General features: G+C 53.8%; 1 protein-coding gene, 2 long non-coding RNA genes and 1 other non-coding gene across 8 annotated transcripts; 1 reads left to right on the forward strand and 3 right to left on the reverse strand.

Moving 5' to 3' along the window:
• The first annotated feature begins 2,984 nt into the window (after positions 1 to 2,984).
• Positions 2,985 to 9,242, forward strand: RAB26 (RAB26, member RAS oncogene family). 5 transcript variants are annotated; one of them, XM_059692749.1, is made up of 9 exons: positions 2,990 to 3,372; positions 4,501 to 4,611; positions 7,168 to 7,209; positions 7,294 to 7,360; positions 7,497 to 7,549; positions 7,895 to 7,960; positions 8,044 to 8,100; positions 8,194 to 8,280; positions 8,388 to 9,242. In XM_059692749.1, the coding sequence occupies exons 1-9, from the start codon at positions 3,178 to 3,180 to the stop codon at positions 9,018 to 9,020; spliced, it is 1,311 nt and encodes a 436-aa protein (XP_059548732.1). In that variant the 5' UTR covers positions 2,990 to 3,177; the 3' UTR covers positions 9,021 to 9,242. The 5 variants fall into 5 exon arrangements, with proteins under 5 accessions (XP_059548737.1, XP_059548733.1, XP_059548735.1 ...); XM_059692753.1 differs by having other exon boundaries at positions 2,991 to 3,372; positions 8,204 to 8,280; positions 8,388 to 8,639; XM_059692754.1 differs by lacking the exon at positions 7,497 to 7,549 and having other exon boundaries at positions 2,985 to 3,372; positions 8,388 to 8,527.
• A 268-nt stretch (positions 9,243 to 9,510) lies between these two features.
• Positions 9,511 to 13,283, reverse strand: LOC132232938 (uncharacterized). Its single transcript, XR_009452516.1, has 2 exons — positions 12,318 to 13,283; positions 9,511 to 9,915 (listed from the first exon to the last, which is right to left on the reverse strand). It is a non-coding gene; the product is annotated as an uncharacterized LOC132232938 (long non-coding RNA).
• Positions 13,284 to 17,179: 3,896 nt separating this feature from the next.
• Positions 17,180 to 18,156, reverse strand: LOC132232937 (uncharacterized). Its single transcript, XR_009452515.1, has 2 exons — positions 17,620 to 18,156; positions 17,180 to 17,401 (listed from the first exon to the last, which is right to left on the reverse strand). It is a non-coding gene; the product is annotated as an uncharacterized LOC132232937 (long non-coding RNA).
• LOC132233955 (small nucleolar RNA SNORD60) lies at positions 17,497 to 17,579 on the reverse strand. The gene has a single exon (XR_009452799.1). It is a non-coding gene; the product is annotated as a small nucleolar RNA SNORD60 (small nucleolar RNA).
• Positions 18,157 to 18,187: the final 31 nt, after the last annotated feature.

The following is an 18,187-nucleotide window of genomic DNA, read 5'->3' on the forward strand; positions in this document are numbered from 1 at the left end:
AACTGTTTATTGAGGCCCAGAGCCAGCTGCCAGGGATATGGCAGTGACTAAGACAAGAGACTCCCTGTGCCCAGAGAGCTTACATTCCAGAGGGTGCTACAGATGGCAAACAGAGGCACCAAGACACATAATGATCAAAGATGAGGAGGACTGGAAGGCAAGAGAGGCAAGGGGGCCCTGGCCAGAGTGGCTCAGTTGGTTGAGCACCATCTGTGCACTGAAACGTTGCCGGTTCGAATTCAATCAGGGCACATACCTGGGTTTCAGGTTTGATCCATAGTTGGGGAGCATACAGGAGTGTACAGGTGCATACAGACACATACAGGAGACAGCTGATCGATTTTTCTCTCTCGCCTCTCTCTCTCTCTCTCTCTCTCTCTCTCTCTCTCTCTCTCTCTCTCTCTCTCCCCCACCCTCTCTCCCTCCCTCCCTTTAAGCATGTCCTCAAGTGAGGATGAAAAAAAGAGGGAGAGCCGAAACCGGTTTGGCTCAGTGGATAGAGCGTTGGCCTGCGAACTGAAAGGTCCCAGGTTCGATTCCAGTCAAGGGCATGTACCTGGGTTGCGGGCACATCCCCAGTAGGAGATGTGCAGGAGGCGGCTGATCAATGTTTCTCTCTCATCGATGTTTCTAACTCTCTATCTCTCTCCCTTCCTCTCTGTAAAAAATCAATAAAATATATTTTTAAAAAAAGAAAAGAAAAGAAAAAAAGAGGGAGAGAAGCAAGGGGGTGCTATGATGCAGGGTCCCAGAACTCCCTCTTTTCAGAAACCTGGAGTTGTACATATTTTTCTACTTTCATTTTATTTTTTAAAATATATTTTTATTGATTTCAGAGAGAAAGGAGAGGGGGAGAGAGATAGAAACACCAATGATGAGAGAGAATCATTTATTGGCCCCCACTGAGGATTGAGCCCGCAACCCAGGCATGTGCCCTTGACCGGAATCAAACCTGGGACCCTTCAGGCTGCAGGCCAATGATCCACTGAGCCAAGCCAGCTAGGGCCATTCTAATTTTAAAGGTTGCTGCAAGATCAAGCCTTTCTGCTCTGCTGCTCTCAGCTTTCCTCCCCTCCTGGCCTCTCCCCTCCCCCCACCCCCAGCATGCCTACCTCCTCTCTTCCTGGTCACCCCATCAGCACTCGTTCCCCATTACCCCAACTCAGACTGCCCTACCTGCAGCCCCCACCTCTAAGGCACCCAAACTCCACATGGCTCCATTCCTGGGGGGACACTCTGGGCAGTGGCTGTCAGAAGGAAGCAGGGAGCCCACTGCCTAGGACCCTGGGGCCAGTGGACATCTGGCTAGCTGAGACCCTGGCCAGCCACCCTGAAGTTGGCCTCGTAGGGGTGGGGCACCTGGAGTCCCCAGGGCCGCAGCAGTGGGAGCCCAACAATCCCACCCCAAGTCCCACTACCCTCATATTTTGTTGTTCATTGGCCTGGAAAAAGTGGGAGGCCAGAGGAATGAGTCAGGAAAAGAGGCCAGGGGCTCCCTCGGGTTTGCACCCCAGCTATGACAGGGCCATGAGGTCTGGGTCTCCAGGGGCCCTGGGCCCACCCTCCCATGAGACAATTATGCTTTCTGGAACCAGAGCTCCCAGATGCAAATCCTGGCTCTGTCACTCCCTCGCCTGGTGACCGCGGACAGCTCCCTTCCCTTCTCTGGGCCTGTTTTCCCATCTTCACACTGAGGATCATAGCAGCACCCACCTCATGGACAGTTTTGACAATGACAAGTGCCTGGCACATGACGATGTTAATGAAAGCCAGTTTTCCCCAGCCTTTCCCAGGCAGGTCCCTGCCAGGTCCTCTGGAGGAACTGCTCTGTTGGGCAGCATCCCTCCATCTCCATCTGTGTTTTCCTAGACCTCTGAGCCTGTGAGCAGCATAAGTATTTGAGCTCTGGCCACTGCCAGCTGACAAGGATCAGGCCTCAGAAGGGCCCAGGGTTCCAGTGATCGCTGTCACATCTGGGGGGGGGGGGGGGCGGGGGACAGCAAGGTCATCCCTCCAGCTCCCAGAAGAGTATGGAACAGAGATTGCCCTTCCGTCTGCACCTACTATCCTTGAACCCTGGATGAGGGGCACCGTGGTTTACTATTCCTAGATTCCATTACCATCTCAGCCTCATTCTCAAAACCTAGGTGGGGGTCCTGAGACAGAACTCTAGGCAGCCCAGGTGGGGAGAGGGTGTCAGACTCTGGAGAGGGACCCGTGTGGGGTTTTGATAATCAGCATTTGGCCTGCTTGGGGCCAGAACCTGGCGATGGAAGCCCCAGGGCCAGCCACTGCCTGGAGGAGGGGCCTCCCACTCACTTCAGCAACCAGATCTTTGAGAGCTGACTTCCCACGACTTCAGCAGAGCAGGCAGGAGCTGTGGGGGAGGGCCCTGCCAGCTCAGCCCTGACGCTCAGCGGTGTCACTAAGTCCTGCCTCTGATAACCAGCTGTCACCTGAGCCCCAGCCCTTGGTACACCGGCGGCGGCGTTTGTTTGCCAAGACCAAGTGTTGGAGCTTCCTGGACCCGCCTGCCCTGGAGAGAGGGGGGCTCTGCAACAGGCCAGGTGGCATCTCTGGCTGCGAAGAAGCAGAATCCCAGGGTGCCCGCCCCCATGCAGACCCACTGCCTCAGCGCCCCCTGCCTCAGAGTATTCCCCTTGTCCCAGGCCCGGAGGGGGGGGAGGGCAGGGGGGTGGTCACTGGGCAAAAGGCAGCGCGGGGAGTAGTGGCTCACAGCGCGCAGAGGAGCGACAGGACCCCGCGTGTTCCCTCACCCAGGCCCACTGCCCCATACCTCCGCGCAGACCACGAGGCGGCCACGGAGCTGCCCACCAGGCAGGGGCGCACAGACCCGCTCACTCAGGGCTGTGCGGTGGGGGTGGGGGTGGGGGTGGGGGTCCTCCTGACTCCGCCTCCGGGGAGGCCGGCTCATTTGCATGGCCCCGCCTCCGCACAGCCATTGGTGGCAGCGGCGAGAGGCCGGGGTTGAGTGGCTGCGGGGCTGTGGGGCGGCGCGGGGGGGGCTGTAGACAACCCCGCGCCCAGGATGCCCCGGCCGCCGCCACGGGACGGGCTCGGGTTCGGGTCGCGCTCCGCGGGAGCAGAGAGCAGGGCGGCCGAGTGCGCGTGTGCGGCGCCTGCAGGGGGAGCGCACTGAGTGCCCACCCGCAAGCCATGTCCAGGAAGAAGACTCCCAAGAGCAAGGGGGCCAGCGCGCCCACTACCTCCGTGCTGCCCGCTGCCAACGGGCCCCGGGCGGCGCGCCCCGGGACTGCGCGCCTCGGCCCCCAGGCGCCGCCCAACGGCCCCCCGCAGCCCGGCCGGCCCTCGCTGGGCACTGGTGGCGATTTCTACGATGTCGCCTTCAAGGTGAGCCGGGCAAACCCCCACCCCCCATGCGAGCGGCAGCAGGTGGTGTCTGGCGGGAGCTGATCCGGAGGCTGTGCGGGGCAGGGGTGCAGGGCCCTGCGAATCCCTCGCCGCGGAGCTGGCTGGAGCGGCTGGCACAGCGCATCGCGCGCGCGCAACACACACACACACACACACACACACACACACACACACACACAGCTGTCAGACCTGGGTTTGGGATACCCAACAGGCCTGCCCCCCACCCTACCCCCAGGTGGCCGGGCAGGATAAGGGGTCCTGCGGAAGTCAGATCCAGGTGCTCTCTCCCCGCTCCCCAACATCTCCTCCCCCGCTGGGGCCCCAATCTCATTATTTACCATATGCTGCTTTCCCTCACCCCCCCGCCCCCCCAGCTGTAGAAGCTTGTGAAAGTGTGTGTGTGTGTGTGTGTGTGTGTGTGTGTGTGTGTGGCACAGGGATGGGGGTGAGGGGTGGCAGGACCATCTTTGGATTTGGGGCCTTTGGCAGCAGGCCTGGGGGGGGGGGGTACCGGAGAGGTGGAGGAGGGGTTAGGCCTGATTGCCCCTTCCTATCCACAGACCTGGCTTAGGCCCCTTCTGACAAGATCTGACCCTCAAGTGGCACATTCCTCCTGAGTCTGGTCGAGATTGGAAACTCTCTGGCATAGAGGCCCCCACAGGCCTCCTAGGAGGTCCCTAGCCTCCAAACCCCAGGCTCTGCTCCCCAGATGCCCCCTTCTAGATCAAGCATGGTGTTCAGGGCCGAGAGGTGGGGGTCCGGTAGGGCCCTGGGTGGAGGCATCTGCCCCCACTCCCCACTGATTGCGATGGGCCTCTTTCTGGGATAGAAGGGACAGAACCTTGCAGAGGTAGGTAGAAGCTGGAGGTGCAGGCCAGCTGGGATCATAGCTGCTGTGTCTCTTCCTCCCACCACCCTCCCCGCCCCAGTCCTAAACCCAAGTCCTGGGGTCCACCTGTGGGCCTGGGATGCCTCTCTCCATTCCTGCCCCTCAGTCACAGCCTCTCTCTGACAAGGCCAGCTCCGGGAAGACTAGACACCCCTCTGAGTGGGCCAGCACCCTGGTCGCCTCTGCCGTAACACCTCTGCCCCTCCTGCTCACCTCAGGTCATGCTGGTGGGGGACTCAGGCGTGGGGAAGACCTGCCTGCTTGTGCGATTCAAGGATGGGGCTTTCCTAGCAGGGACCTTCATCTCCACAGTGGGCATCGACTTCCGGGTGAGTGAGATGGATGCCTGGGGCCCCCAACACCAGCTCACTGAGTTCTCACAACACCCCTGGCAGCTGGTTCTCCATGATCCTGGGGCACTTACAGGCTCATGCGGTGGAGCTCCTAGATGGACCCCCGGCTCCCAGGGTCAGGGTGGGTGAGGTGGAATGCCATAACCATCAAGCTGCCTGAAAACCCCAGGGTGCTGGAGGCAGATGGTGGCTCCATCTAACCAAAGCAGCGATGGCATCCCTGTGCCTGGGGCCAGCACACCCCGGGGCTCTAACCTGTGCCTCTGGGTAGGTGGTCACGGGTGCCCCCAGAGCTGTCAGAGGGAATTCAAGGTCAGTGTTCACATGGAAGGCCAGCATTGCTGCCCCACTGTCCAAAGGGGGCCCTGAGGTGCCAGGAAGGCCATCCAAGATCTACAAGACAGGTGGCTGTGGCCCTTGAACACACACCCCATCCAGCAGCTGAGGAAAGGGTATTATCTAGAGACCGTGGGATTGCTTAGGGCAGAGGTCCCTGCCCTTGGGTGAGGAGGCTCACGGGAAATGTTCCTACCCAGCTACTCTCCCCTGCCAAAGTCCCCTTACCACCCCTAGCAGGAGGGCTGTGTCCTGAGATTCTTCTGGGGGTGCCCTTGGATTCTTGGCTCCAAAGCCCTGACGGCGCCCCAGGCAGCTTATGGGGTCAGTAGGAAATGATGGGGACCAGGGTCTGAGGCTTGCAGGGCTCCAGCATCAGAGCTCCCACTTCTGCCTATCCGTCTAAATTCCACGTGTCAGTGCTGAGGTGCTGTGTAAGTGCCGGTGTGTTCTCTGCAAATCCTGAATTTGCATTTTTCTCACCCTTTAATTAGACACAGCTGTTCTGAGGCTGGGAGGGAGGCCCACTCTGGGGATAGCAAAGGGGAGTTCCCTCCAGTCTGGGGGCCATTCTCTACCCTCTTTAGGGGGACAAGGTCCCCTCAAGTCCTCTGGGAGGAAGTATAAAGGTTGAGGTGTCAGAAGGGGCTGTGGTAGGCCCAGGGCAGGCGGTCCTTTGCCTGTTCTGGCCCTACTTCCCCCTTCTCACCTCCCTCCTGGCTCTGGGGCAGGTGGTGAGGGAGGTTCATACCTCTGTCCCAGGCGTCAGGGAAGGCGGGGTGTCCTCCCCAGCCTGGCAGATGGCTGGGCTTGGTTCCCTGGAGACCCAGAAGCACCTGACAGCAGCAGTTTGGGAAAAGGGAGACAGTGACATTCCAGCCACCCCTCATCCCCACCCAGCAAATGGAAGCCAGGGCTGGGCCCCAACATTTAGGGCTGACTAGAGGGCATGGCCAGGCAGCCAACACATAGAGAGCACCCACTGTGTACGAGGCAGAGCTCTGCACTCTGTTTACTGCACTGGGCCCTGTCCTCAGAGAACTGCCATCCCCATGTGGAGAGCAGCTTTTATTTTTATTTTCTAAAATGTGCTTTTATTGATTTCAGAGAGGAAGGGAGAGGGAGAGAGAGAAACATCTATGATGAGAATCATTGATCAGCTGCCTCCTGCAGGCCCCAACTGGGGATCGAGCCCACAACCTGGGCATGTGCCCTTGACCGGAATCAAACCTGGGACCCTTCAGTCCACAGTTCAATGCTCTATTCACTGAGCCAAACCAGCTAGGGCGGAGAGCAGCTTTTAAATTAGAACAAATGTGCCCAGGCTCATTTGAGGCACTTATAGGAGGGAACTGGATTGATGTTTCTCTCCCTCCCTCTTTAAAATCAATAATAAATACATTAAATTAAATATATTAGAACAAATGCTCTTAGCTGTCACTCTGGGCCAGACAGTTCTCAGTGCTTTGCACATAGTAACTCATAAAGTCACTGGAGCAGCTATGTGATGGGTGCCCTGGTTATCTCCATTTGTGGGTGGGAAAACTGAGGCACAGAGTAATCTCACAGTGGATGACTTCCAATATCACGCAAATGGCTTTAAGTAAAAGGAGCAGCACCTGCAGAGCTGAGAGATGCCAGTCCTTGGTAAGGGTGCTGGGGTCTACACTCTGGGGAGCGTGTAGGGGACAGGTGTGTGGGGTGAGGCTGAATCGGGAGTACCAGGGAGAGGGCAGGCTAGGGTGAAGGGACTGGGCTTGAGAGGTGCTGGGAGAGGGCCAGAGCAACTGGAGTCAGTGACTGACTGTGGTGGGTGGTGGCAAGGGGCAGTGGAGGTGGTGGGGCCAGGTGCCAGGCTGCAGGGTGGGCAGAGAAAGGACAACCTGGCCCAGAATTAGACACCCTGCAAGTCTATCAGTATGGCCATCTGAGCAGGAGAGAGGCCCGGTGCCCTCTGAGCATGAATTATCAGGAGGGGCTCACCAAAGGCACCAGGGAGAGCTGGGCTGACTCTAGGACTTGGGTTCAAGGGGAAGTGTTACCATGTGGGTGTTGGGGGCAGAGTCAATTCAGGGGCTCATCAACTTTAGGCTCAGTCCTGGTCCTGCACTGCCTGCCTCTCCCCTCCCCCACCCCTTGGCCCCTGCCAGAACATGGCACTGGGCCCATTACTGGAGTTGGCTGGTTGTGTTTCAGAACAAAGTTCTGGACGTGGATGGCATGAAGGTGAAGCTGCAGGTGAGGCAACTGGGGGAGGGTGAGTTGAGGGCACTCAGGAGGGACTGGGCAGGCCTGACCGCCGGCCTGTACCTGTCACTGTAGATCTGGGACACAGCTGGCCAGGAGCGGTTCCGCAGTGTCACCCATGCCTACTATCGTGATGCACATGGTGAGCTCGTGGGCAGTGTCCCAGGCCAAGGAGTCGGGGCTGTGGTCTGTGTCTGTGTGTGCCCTGTTCCCTAGGCTTCTGCTCAGAGGAGGGTTGTGGGTGACTGGAGGTGTCCTCACTGGCCCTCTGCCCCCAGCACTGCTACTGCTCTATGATGTCACCAACAAGGCTTCCTTTGACAACATCCAGGTCAGTGGCTTCCTTCTGGGTTGGTGAGTGTGTGTGTGTGTGGTGTGAGAGGCCATGATGGGTCCTGGTCCCACTCCAAACTCATTTAGGTAGATGGTCTGAGGACCCTACTGACAGCAGGGAGGGGGAAGGAGGGCGCTTCTGGGCTCCTGGTGGCCCAAGTTTAGAGTATGAGCTGAAGGTGGCCCAACCATCTTGGATACTTGTCAGGGGTATCTCAGCATGGCCCATGGCTAAATTTCTGGGCCTTTCCTGTTAGAGAGGCACTGTGTGGGGTGTGGCTTGGAGAGGCAAGGGGTGTGGAGAACACCTGCCTCCAGTCTGGTTTCAGCTCTCCCGTGACAGGCCTGGCTGACCGAGATCCAAGAATATGCCCAGCACGACGTGGTGCTCATGCTGCTAGGGAACAAGGTGGGCACCCCTGCCTGTCCTCTTCCCCTGGCTCTACAGGGCGGTGAGCCCGAGGCCAGCTCTCACCAAGATCCCTGTGTCAGGTGGATTCTGCCCAGGAGCGCGTGGTGAAGAGGGAGGATGGGGAGAAGCTGGCCAAGGTGAGTCTGGGTGAGGTGGGTGGCTAGGGCTGCCCCCCATGGGGCTGTAGGGCCTGGGTTGTCCCCACCAGGCTGCCACCTGGCTGGCAGCAGCTATTTGCAGGAGTATGGGCTGCCTTTCATGGAGACCAGTGCCAAGATGGGCCTCAACGTGGATTTGGCCTTCACAGCCATAGCAAAGTAAGTCCTCGCAGTCACCAGGAAGACCTCCAGATTCAGATCCCAGCTCTGAATCCCCTTGTTGGGGGTACTGGCCACCCTGTTCCATGGTCACCCCTGTCCCACAGGGAGCTGAAGCAACGCTCCATGAAGAGCACCGGCGAGCTCCACTTCCAGCTGCACGACTATGTCAAGAGGGAGGGCCGCAGGGCCTCCTGCTGCAGACCCTGAGCCAGGGACAGCTGGTCGACGGGGCCCTCTACCTGTCACCCGGTGGTCAATCCCAGGGTTTCCAGGACTCTCGGGCTGAGCCTAGCCCTTCCCTTGTCTGTGTTGCAATCTGTATAACCTCAGTCCTAACAAATGAGCTCCAGAGAGCTAGCGGGGCTGCAGCCCTTGCACTTGCTGCTGCCGGAGAGCCTTACCCCCCAGGCCTTCACGGAAAAGCAGCTGTAGGAAGGGACGCACTGTGCAGGGCACTTGGTGCTCTCTGCTGCCCCCTCCTGGACATCTTCAGTTTTCAGGCAGCAGTTCCTAACCCCTTACAAGCCACGTCTTCAGCTGGCCGTGCTTGCTGCCCAGGCAGAGAACGGCAGGACTCCTGGCCGGGCCCCAGGCAGAGGACTTCACTGAGAATCACATGCGTTCGTACCAAGGACCAGGGGCACGTGCTCCCGGCCCACCCACTAGGAGGCTCTGGTTCAATCAACAGGATCTTTTCTCACGTCCCCTTGGAGGATGCCAAGACTGTGGCTTTGTAATACAAGGAATAGCGTGTGGCAAATCACAAAAATGTCAGGTACACTGGGACCACCAGCCCTCGCCTGCTGACGAAGGTGCCGTCTTCACACAGCTGAGGCCTGTACTGGGTGAGGTCAAGCTGGGAGGGCTGGTAGTGCACTACACCTCACACTAAAATCTCCAAGCCTGTTGAGAGAGAGCCTTTGTTTCCAGTCCTAGCGAATAAAGTTGTGTTTTCTGGAGTGCCTGTCTCATCTGTTGAAATCAAAGCCCAGATCCCGACTTCAACACTAAGAGGGTGGTACTCCCTCATAACCAGGTTGAGACCCAAGAAGATGCCCACGAAAGAAAACAGAGCAGGGCTGCTGGGAACCTCAGTGCTATCCAAGGAGCACGTGGTGATCTGGGCGGTCAACTTCCCTCCACAAGACCCAGTGGGAAAGCTCTCAGTGGCCAATTAATCCTGTAGTTAAGCGTTAGATTGCTGGAGGAGGAACGCATGAGGCCCGATGAAGTAAAGAATGTTAAGTTTATTAAGGCATCTGCAAACAGATGGGCTGAGTCCCAAAATGGCATCACCCATGAGCGGTCAGGGCCTTTACAGGACCCTGGGTGGGTTTCTTCTGGGCGGGCAGGATGGAAAGTGACTGCATTTAGTCAAGGAGGATGTCTAAAGCCAGGTTCTCATGCAGGGAAGGACAAGCTCTAGGGGAGGTCTGGTTCACTGCTTGCCCAGATCTTGTTTATGGAATGGGGGCAGAGGTTGTTTCTTCTGTATCTGCTTCAGGCTGGATGGGGCGCCAAAGACGTAATGAGACAGATCTTGGTAGTCAGCCCCTGTGAGGTACTGGTCCCCTCCCGTCTGGGTGAGGTTCTGGTTCTGTATGGATGGTTGGTGAAAGCTTGGAAATGGTCCTGAAGAAATAAAGAAAAGTGGCGCAAAATACAAGGGCCAAAGGCAAGACTAAGGAACATGAATGTTAACAGGCCCATAAAAGGAAGAAGTCAGGTACACCAATTTGTATTTTTTAGCCAAGTCCCATGTGTTGGACTGACGCTCTCTAATTTTGGTGGCCATTTCTGTCAACCTCTGAGCTGCATCTCTGCCTAGTCCTGACTGGTTAATGTAAAAGCAGCTCTCTTCCAGGAAGAGAGAAAGACCTTTCTCAGCTGTCAGCAGGTCTAAGCCTCGTCTGTTCTGTAATGTTATAGCTACAAGGGAATCAATTTGGTCTTGGATTGTAGCTATTAGCAGTATCGTCTGAGCCCTCTTTTTTTTTTAAAAAAAATACATTTTTATTGACTTCAGAGAGGGAGAGATAGAAACATCCATGATGAGCATCATTGATTGACTGCCTCCTTCCTGTATGCCTCCTACTGGGGATGGAGCCCGCAACCTGTGCATGTGCCCTTGACCAAAATCGAACCCGGGCCCTTCAGTCCTCAGGCTGATGCTCTATCCACTGAGCCAAACCGGCTAGGGCTAAGCCCTCTTGTAAGTCCTAGGATAGGGTTCTGAAATATGAGAGAGCAGTAGTCAGCCCCCCTATGCCAGTCCCGACTCCTGAGGTGATTCCAAGGGTTACTAGGAAGGGACTATCTGTATTGATTGCCCTTTTATGTCGAATGTGAAGGGTTACGGGAACGGGCAAAGACTGGTTGTTGGGAGCTATATCTACACTGGGTGAGAGATAAGAAAGGGTGCAAGTTCCTGTTCAATTAGTTGGGAGGCAGATGTAGCCATTATCCCCCCAGAGGGGAAAAAAATCCCAAATCGGGCAAACTGAGAAATGTAGAGGAAAAAAGGTGGATAGAGGGTATGTAATGGGTTTCCCTTGTTTTACTGGTTCTGTGCTCCAAATCATAAGGGTGGTCGCCAAAGTGCCGCCGATAAGGAGTGACAGCTGAGTGGTTGAGGTTTTAGTGCAGTGAGAGTGGGCGGGAATGCTAGAATGGCTTGTCACCCAGGGGAAAGCAAGAGGGAAAGAAAGGAGCAGTTGATGCCCTGGGCTTGGATGACTGGGTAGGCAGTAAAGCAGACCGGCCGTAGGAAATGACCACTGGCCTCTGATGAGACCTGCTAGTTGACCGACTGGGATCAACGGCCTATCAGGAGTTCTGGAGTTTCAGAATTTACCAGGCGACCGAAAAATAAACAACGGGTACTCAGAAGGTTCAGGAAAAACTCTTTATTTGCAGGTGACTCGGGGGAGTTCTCCAAAGCCCCAGTGCTGAATGTGGAGTCTCTCCCATTTGTCCCCTTGGTTTGTCTCCCCAAATATGGACCAGGCTCTAGACTTTTGGGGGGCTTTGCAGTCCCTCTGTGGGTTGGGGTGGGGGAAATGAGAGTACACCCAGAGGCCTGGCCTGGGTGCTGCCAGTGACCTCCCCTCTAGCTAAGCTGTTACATTCTTGGTTTATGGCCTTTGTAAACTGGGAGTATTTAGGAAAACAGATTATTGCCTAAGGAAGGGGCAGTGACTTAATTATAGGCTAACAAGATTGTGCATTAGGACACTGGTTACCAGCACAGGTTCAGATTGCTAACCCCCACCCCCAGGCGCCCCCTGTATTCCCCCTCACTAGAGTAACTGTGGTGTTGCAAGGTGATGATGGAAGATGGCCTATTAATATATTGCCCTCTGATCTTGTAAAGCATAAAGGGACTTGGGCAATTAGGGGGGTGTGTAGGGTGACAGGGCCTGTGACAAGTATGGAGGTGGGAGCTACGGTGGCGAGGCTTTGAATGTAAGTGCGGATGGAAGAGAAGCCTGATTGGCAGGATAGTTGCCTAGGAGAGTATTTGCTTTATCTAGGAAAATGGCTCCTTTTTCCTTTTTACAGGTAAAAGTGGCCTTTGCCTGATTCCACTTAAAGAGTGGTACCGGGATAGCAATGTAGACAGAAGAAAAGGACAGGCAAAGCCAACAGTCTTGAGCTAGTGCTGGGCTTGGTTTGTTTAGAAGAGAATGGGTGCGGTTAAGAGAATTGAGGTGAGGAAGTTTTTCAGGGGAGTGGGAGAACAGGGTTGGCAGAGGAAAAGGAGGAGAGCTAGTCCCAGTGTCCAGGGCTTGGGCTCCCCCAAGAGAAAATGAGGATGCTTTCTGGATCCGGGTAGGGAGAGATTTTGTTCCATGGGTAGTTGAAGTCTCCTTGTAAATAAGAGTCCCAAAGGTTAGAATCCAGACATGGAGGAGGAGAGGGGCCATGGCTAAGATGAGAGCATTTGTTGGGGGAGAGGTGGTAGGCTTTCAGGGGGCTCAGAAGTATCGAGGGTTGTACAGAGGGGACATGTGCTGCCTTAGGAAGGTGCTCACTCATTTGTCTTCTTCCTCTGGAATGCAGGTGAGTCGAAGTTTCGTGGGTCCGACTTGGTGGTTGAAGTATCTTGGGGGATTTCAATGACAGGGGGTTCTGTGGTGATGGTGTTCTGGGGACCAGTTTTAACCTAGAAAAGTGGAACCCCGTGGGGTGGCCACGCAGTTTAGTGGCCAGAGGAGTGATAGAGGCCTAATATAGGCCTTGCCATTGGGGCTGTAGTTTGATGGATGCATTTCCTTCAGTAGGACCCAGTCCCCTGGCTGTAGGGGAGTGGGAGGGATCTCTCCCGTAAAGGGCTGTGGAAAAATCTGGTCTGTATGCACTCATTAGTTGCCTGACGAGGTTATCTATAATAATAAAAGTGTAATATGCCAATTAGACCGGACAGCCAAGTGACCTTCTGGACAAAGCCAGGGCCGCGAGGGCCGAGCTCCCTGCACGAATTTCGTGCATCGGGCCTCTAGGAGGTATATAATCTCCTAAAGGGTTTTCCTTGGAAGGTAAATTTCCTAGTCGGAAGGGCTTTCCACACAAATTCGAAGGGGCTGAGAAAGGATGGGGCCCAGGGAGTTGTTCGGATGCATATGAGGGTGAGGGGTAAGAGGGAGGTCCAAGGTTCCTTAGTCTCAAGACTTAATTTAGTTAAATGGGATTTAATTAGGGAGTTGGCCTTTTTTACTTTGTCTGAAGATTGGGTTCAGTAAAGGGTATGTAAGTTCCACTGGATATTCAGAATAGATTTCTTGGGTTGTTTGGCATATAAAGGCAGGTCCATTGTCTGACTGTAATGAGGTGGGCAGTCCAAATCAAGGAATGACATGTTTGTATGAGGGGTTGTGTAACCTCAGATGACTTCTCATATGTGGTAGGGAATGCCTCTAACCAGCCTGAGAAGGTATCTACCAGGGGTAGAAGATATTTTCTTCTTTTAATAGGGGGAATATGAGTGAAATCATCTCGCCTTTTTTTTTTTTTTTAATATATTTTTATTGATTTTTTACAGAGAGGAAGGGAGAGGGATAGAGAGTTAGAAACATCGATGAGAGAAACATCGATCAGCTGCCTCCTGCATACCTCCTACTGGAGATGTGCCCGCAACCAAGGTACATGCCCTTGACCGGAATCGAACCTGGGACCTTCCAGTCCGCAGGCCGACGCTCTATCCACTGAGCCAAACCAGTTAGGGCATCTCGCCTGTTTTGTCCAGGAATCTGGCCCCTGGCCTGGTGAGTGTGGAAGATCTAATGTGTCCTTGTGGCGATACTGTACAACGGACAGAGCAAGTTTTGGTGATATCTTGTAATAAGGAAGCTAGGTCAGGACATGTAATAAGAGGTCTTAAAAGCTGTATAAGTGGTCTGTATGCTGTGTAAGGAGTCATAAATGGCCCATAATATATGGTGAGCTTGTCCCTGGCGGAGGACATGTGTGCCCTGAAGTCTTATCTAGGGGTTTTCCTGGGTGGCTCCGAGAACAAGGAGGGACTCAAGTTCCCCAGGTGTGTATTGTGGTTATAAATAGCTAGGAGCTGAGAGGAGGGTTTTCTTTGGGCCACTGTTCTTCCTGGTCCGCCCAGTTATTGCCCTGTATTACGGGATCATTGCCATAGTGTATGGCTGCTGCTGCCTTAGGAAGGTCTGCTTCCTGTAGGAGACTGAGGATTAAGGGGGCATTCGTTATGGGGGAGCCGTTGGTGGTTAAGAATCCCCTTTCTGCCTTAGCCAATTTGGCACAGTGGATAGAGCATCGGCCTATGTACCAAGGGGTCCCGAGTTCAATCCCGGTCAAGGGCATGTACTTGGTTGCAGGCTCCTCCCTGGCCCAGGCCCTACTCCAGGCATGTGCAGGAGGCAACCAATTGATGTGTCTTACATTAATATTTCTGTCTTTCCCTCTCTAAAAAATCAATGGAAAAATATCCTCAGGTGAAGATTAAAAAAAAAAAAAAATCCCACCCTAACTGGTTTAGCTCAGTGGATAGTGAGACAGCCCACGGACTGAAGGGGGTTCGATGCCGGTCAAGGGCATGCACCTTGGTTGCGAGCTCCATCCCCAATAGGGGGCATGTAGGAAGCAGCTGATTGGGATGTTTTTAACTATCCCTCTCCCTTCCTCTTTGTTAAAAAAAAAGAAAAATATATATATATATTAAAAAAGAATCCCTTCTTCCCAAATTTGAGGCATGAGAGTGTATGATGTGAAAGGCATATTTGTAATCAGTGTATACATGGAAGGTCTTATCCGTGACCAGAGTTAGGGCAGTCAGTTGTCTGCTGGGAGGGAGTTCCTTGGGGAAGAGACTCTGACTCAGCAAGTCCATCGAGTGATACTACAGGGTTGGGAACAGGAGCTACCATCAATAAACCAAGTGTCATTAGGATTAGATAAAGGCTGATCCGTATTTGAGAAGTGGGGGGTTTTGAAGTCAAGAATTTCTCTGCATGAATGTGAGATCTTTGTTAGGAACGGGTAAGAGCGGCAGGGTTGTGTTTGGCATTTAGTTTTCATTAGTTGAAAGGTTTGGAGAGGTCTGAGTGAGAAATCAAAATGAGAGCTTGTTGAAGTCTTTTGAAATATGCGCTATTAGTGGTGGGATTTAAAGGTTCTGTCAGTGGACCTCTTGGTGTCTGATATAAGGCATGAGCAAGGACACTGAAATTGGGGATCCAAATGTGGACGTACCCTGCGAGTCCCAAGGAGAGGTCTTGTTTTGAGGGAGAAAGGGAGGCAGCAAGTTCCTTTCCATGTAGGATGATGGCACGGTGTTGGGGAGTTGTGGTGAGACCCATGTAAATGCCCTGGGAGGCTGACTGTTGAATCTTTTTTGAGACTTGGTATCCTTTCTCTGCTAAGTAATTGAGGAGAGTAGTAGTATGTTGGTGGGAGATAGTAGGAGCTACAGAGGTGGAGGTAGTCTACATATTGGAGAATACTGGGGCCAAGATGGAGATTGGGAAGGTCTGACACCAGTGCCTGTCCAAAAAGATGGGGGCTGCCTCAAAAGCCTCGGGGAAGGACAGTCCACCACGACAGCTGACAGGATTATTGGGTTGTGGGATCAGTCCAAGTGAAGGCAGAGAATCTGAGTCTGAGTGTAAAGGGATGGCAAAGAAGGCATACTTCAGGTCCAGGACCATGAAGTGAGAGGTGTTGGGTACCATGGGATGTGCGGGGAGGACAGCTTGATGACTCAAAGATTCTGAACTAGGTGGTAGGAGCTATCTGGTTTCTTGAGGAGTACAATGGGGGTATTGTATGGGGAGTTGGTGGGGCTATTAGGTTTTAGGACATTTATGACAGGCTGGAAGCCCTTTCTGTTCTCTAGGGATAGGAAATGTTGACAGGAAAACGTAGATTTTTTCCCCCGCTTTATTTAAATCTGGCTGTGATGTCAGGCAATGGAAGGGCTGAGGTATGCCATACTTTGGGTTAATTAGGAAGGCAGGGAGTGGGAGGTTGACAAAATGTCTCAGCGGAGAATGGGGGTTGAGCACTTGGGGAAATTAGGAACGACTAAAGGGAATTCCTATTGGAGACAACTTAAAGGGGTGACCAGGGGTTTAGAAAGCAGGCCCACTCCCACAATAGACTTGCGAGGTAAGCAAGGTCTGTAAATTCCAGTAAGGCAGAATATCAAGAGATTGGTTTACCTGCTACCCTAGGGCCCCAGTCTTCTCTGGCCAAGCCCAGGAGGCTTGGTAAATGGTCTGAATGTCCTGAAGGAAGGGATATAGCCCTGCCTTGAGCAGGGACAGAGCTCCAGGGAGGGTGTGGCCTCAGCCCAATGTCCTTCCTTGTTACATTTGAATGTTTTGGGACTTTTGACCCTGAGAGAAGGCTTATTCCCATAGGAGCCCTGATAGCCTGATCTCTTGTTTCTGTACTCTGGCCTCCTTATCCCAGTTGTTAAAACCTTAAAGGCTATATTTAACCCTTCTCAATCCAACATGGAGGCTGAGACACCACAAACTGGTTAACAACATTCAATCCCGTCAATTAATTTGGACCAGACTGTTTGAATCCCCAAAATAAAAATTGGACTGCAAAGGGTTAAAAGGTCCTTTTGTGGGGTTTGAGGGACGTCCTATAATTTCTGTAATTTGCGCCTGATGTTTGGTACAGATTGAGAGATGGAATTCCTGTTTAGAAATTAGTCCTTCCCTAGAAGTGGGATGTAGGGCGGTGAATTTTTTGTCTGTTAGGAGAGAGAAAAAGGGCAGAATTTCCCTCTGGCCTTGGGCAATGTCTTTGAACTGTTTCATAATTGACTGCCGTGTGGGCAGTCTTTTGGAGCCCTGGTAGGAGGCATGTTACCATGTGGGCTTGGAGACGGAGGCCTGGGGAGTCTACTTGGAATTCCCACTTAGGGCGCTTTGGGGGGACTGCATCCTCTCTGAGCAGCTGCTGGTCATCTCACCAACGGAGACCATCGGCATGTGCCTGAGCTGCCAGCCAGACCCCTTTTTCTCCGGGAGTGGAAGTTAAGATTTCAAAATTATTTTGTGGGGCCAGAGAAGAGCCTAGTTGTTTTTTGACCTGGAAGAGGTGGGACATGGAGTGAGCTCAATCCCCAGTGTGGGGGCGTGCAGGAGGCAACAGATCAATGTTTCTCTCATTGATGATCTATCCCTCTCTAACATCAATAAAAACATTAAAAACACCTCATGACGCCCCCCCTAGGGCAAAAGGCACACAAAATCCTTTTTTGGCTTTACAGGCAAAAATGGCGGTTGTCTCAGCAGGTGGCAAGTATTAAGTTTCACTTTCATGCCTCTACCCCCTTCCCAAGGCTGCCCAGGGATGAGCCCGTCCTCCCACGGAGTCATTTGGTGTGAAAATAAAGACTCGTGCACCCCCATCAACTCATACCACGTTTGCTTTATTGCTAAGCACTTCGGGTAGATGTGGACTGTTAGTCTCAGGTTAAGTCACAAAATGTCTGGGTTACATCTTGGGATGAAAGATGTATGAAAAGATCATTTGCTTCTCACAGGACTGCTCCAGCCTTACTTACCACCAGGCACCTGGACTGACTGACGCTGGTTCACATTCAATGCCTCCAACCAGCCCACCAACGGCACTGAAAGGCAAGGAGGGCCGCAGTTTAGACAGAAGCCCACTCTCCCCATCCGTCTTCACCCCCAGACCCACCCGCCCATGGCAGGTGGAGGCCCAAAGCCTCAGTCTTGCAAAATAATCAGACTGCACGTGCAGTTTTCATACGAGGTGTCAGAAAATAAAGCAATTCATCATAGGCTTTGGGCGGCATCGGGAAAGCCAGGCCGGGCCCAGTCTCACCTGTAGGGAGCTGCAGGTCTGGAGGTCCGGACTTCCCCGCCGGAACTGGGGAGGGGAGCGCGAAAGGAACATGTTACAGTGCCGAGGACCACGATGGCGCTCAGGCCGAGGCTGGCCCCGGGGCTACGCCGGCCTACGGGTTTGGGCGACCCCCTCAGCTTCACTCGGTGCTCAGGTCCTCTCCAATCCAAGCGTAGCACACGGACCTAACACACTTCAACCTTGAAGTTTATCCCAAAAGAGCGAGAATGGCTGAGGTTCAAGCTTTTATAGAAACTGCCCCAACTCGGCGATTGGGCAATCCCAGCGGAAGTACCATCCTCCACCCCCGATGCTGATACGCTCGGCTCGCTACTCCTTGTTTCCACCAATAGCACCACAGCATTTCTTTTTGGGGCGAGCCTCCCTTTCGAAGAGACTATTAAACCTGTGAGTGACGGATGCACAGAGCCAATCAGACTCCTACCTGCTACATAGACTGATTCTTAAGTTGCCAATCCCGTCCCGCGACATCTGAGTCGCCGGAAGTCGTAGTTTCTGAAGAGTCGCTCTGGAGGCAGCTGCGCGG

The sequence above is a fragment of the Myotis daubentonii genome, chromosome 4 (assembly GCF_963259705.1).
Source record: "Myotis daubentonii chromosome 4, mMyoDau2.1, whole genome shotgun sequence".
Lineage (NCBI taxonomy): Eukaryota > Metazoa > Chordata > Mammalia > Chiroptera > Vespertilionidae > Myotis > Myotis daubentonii.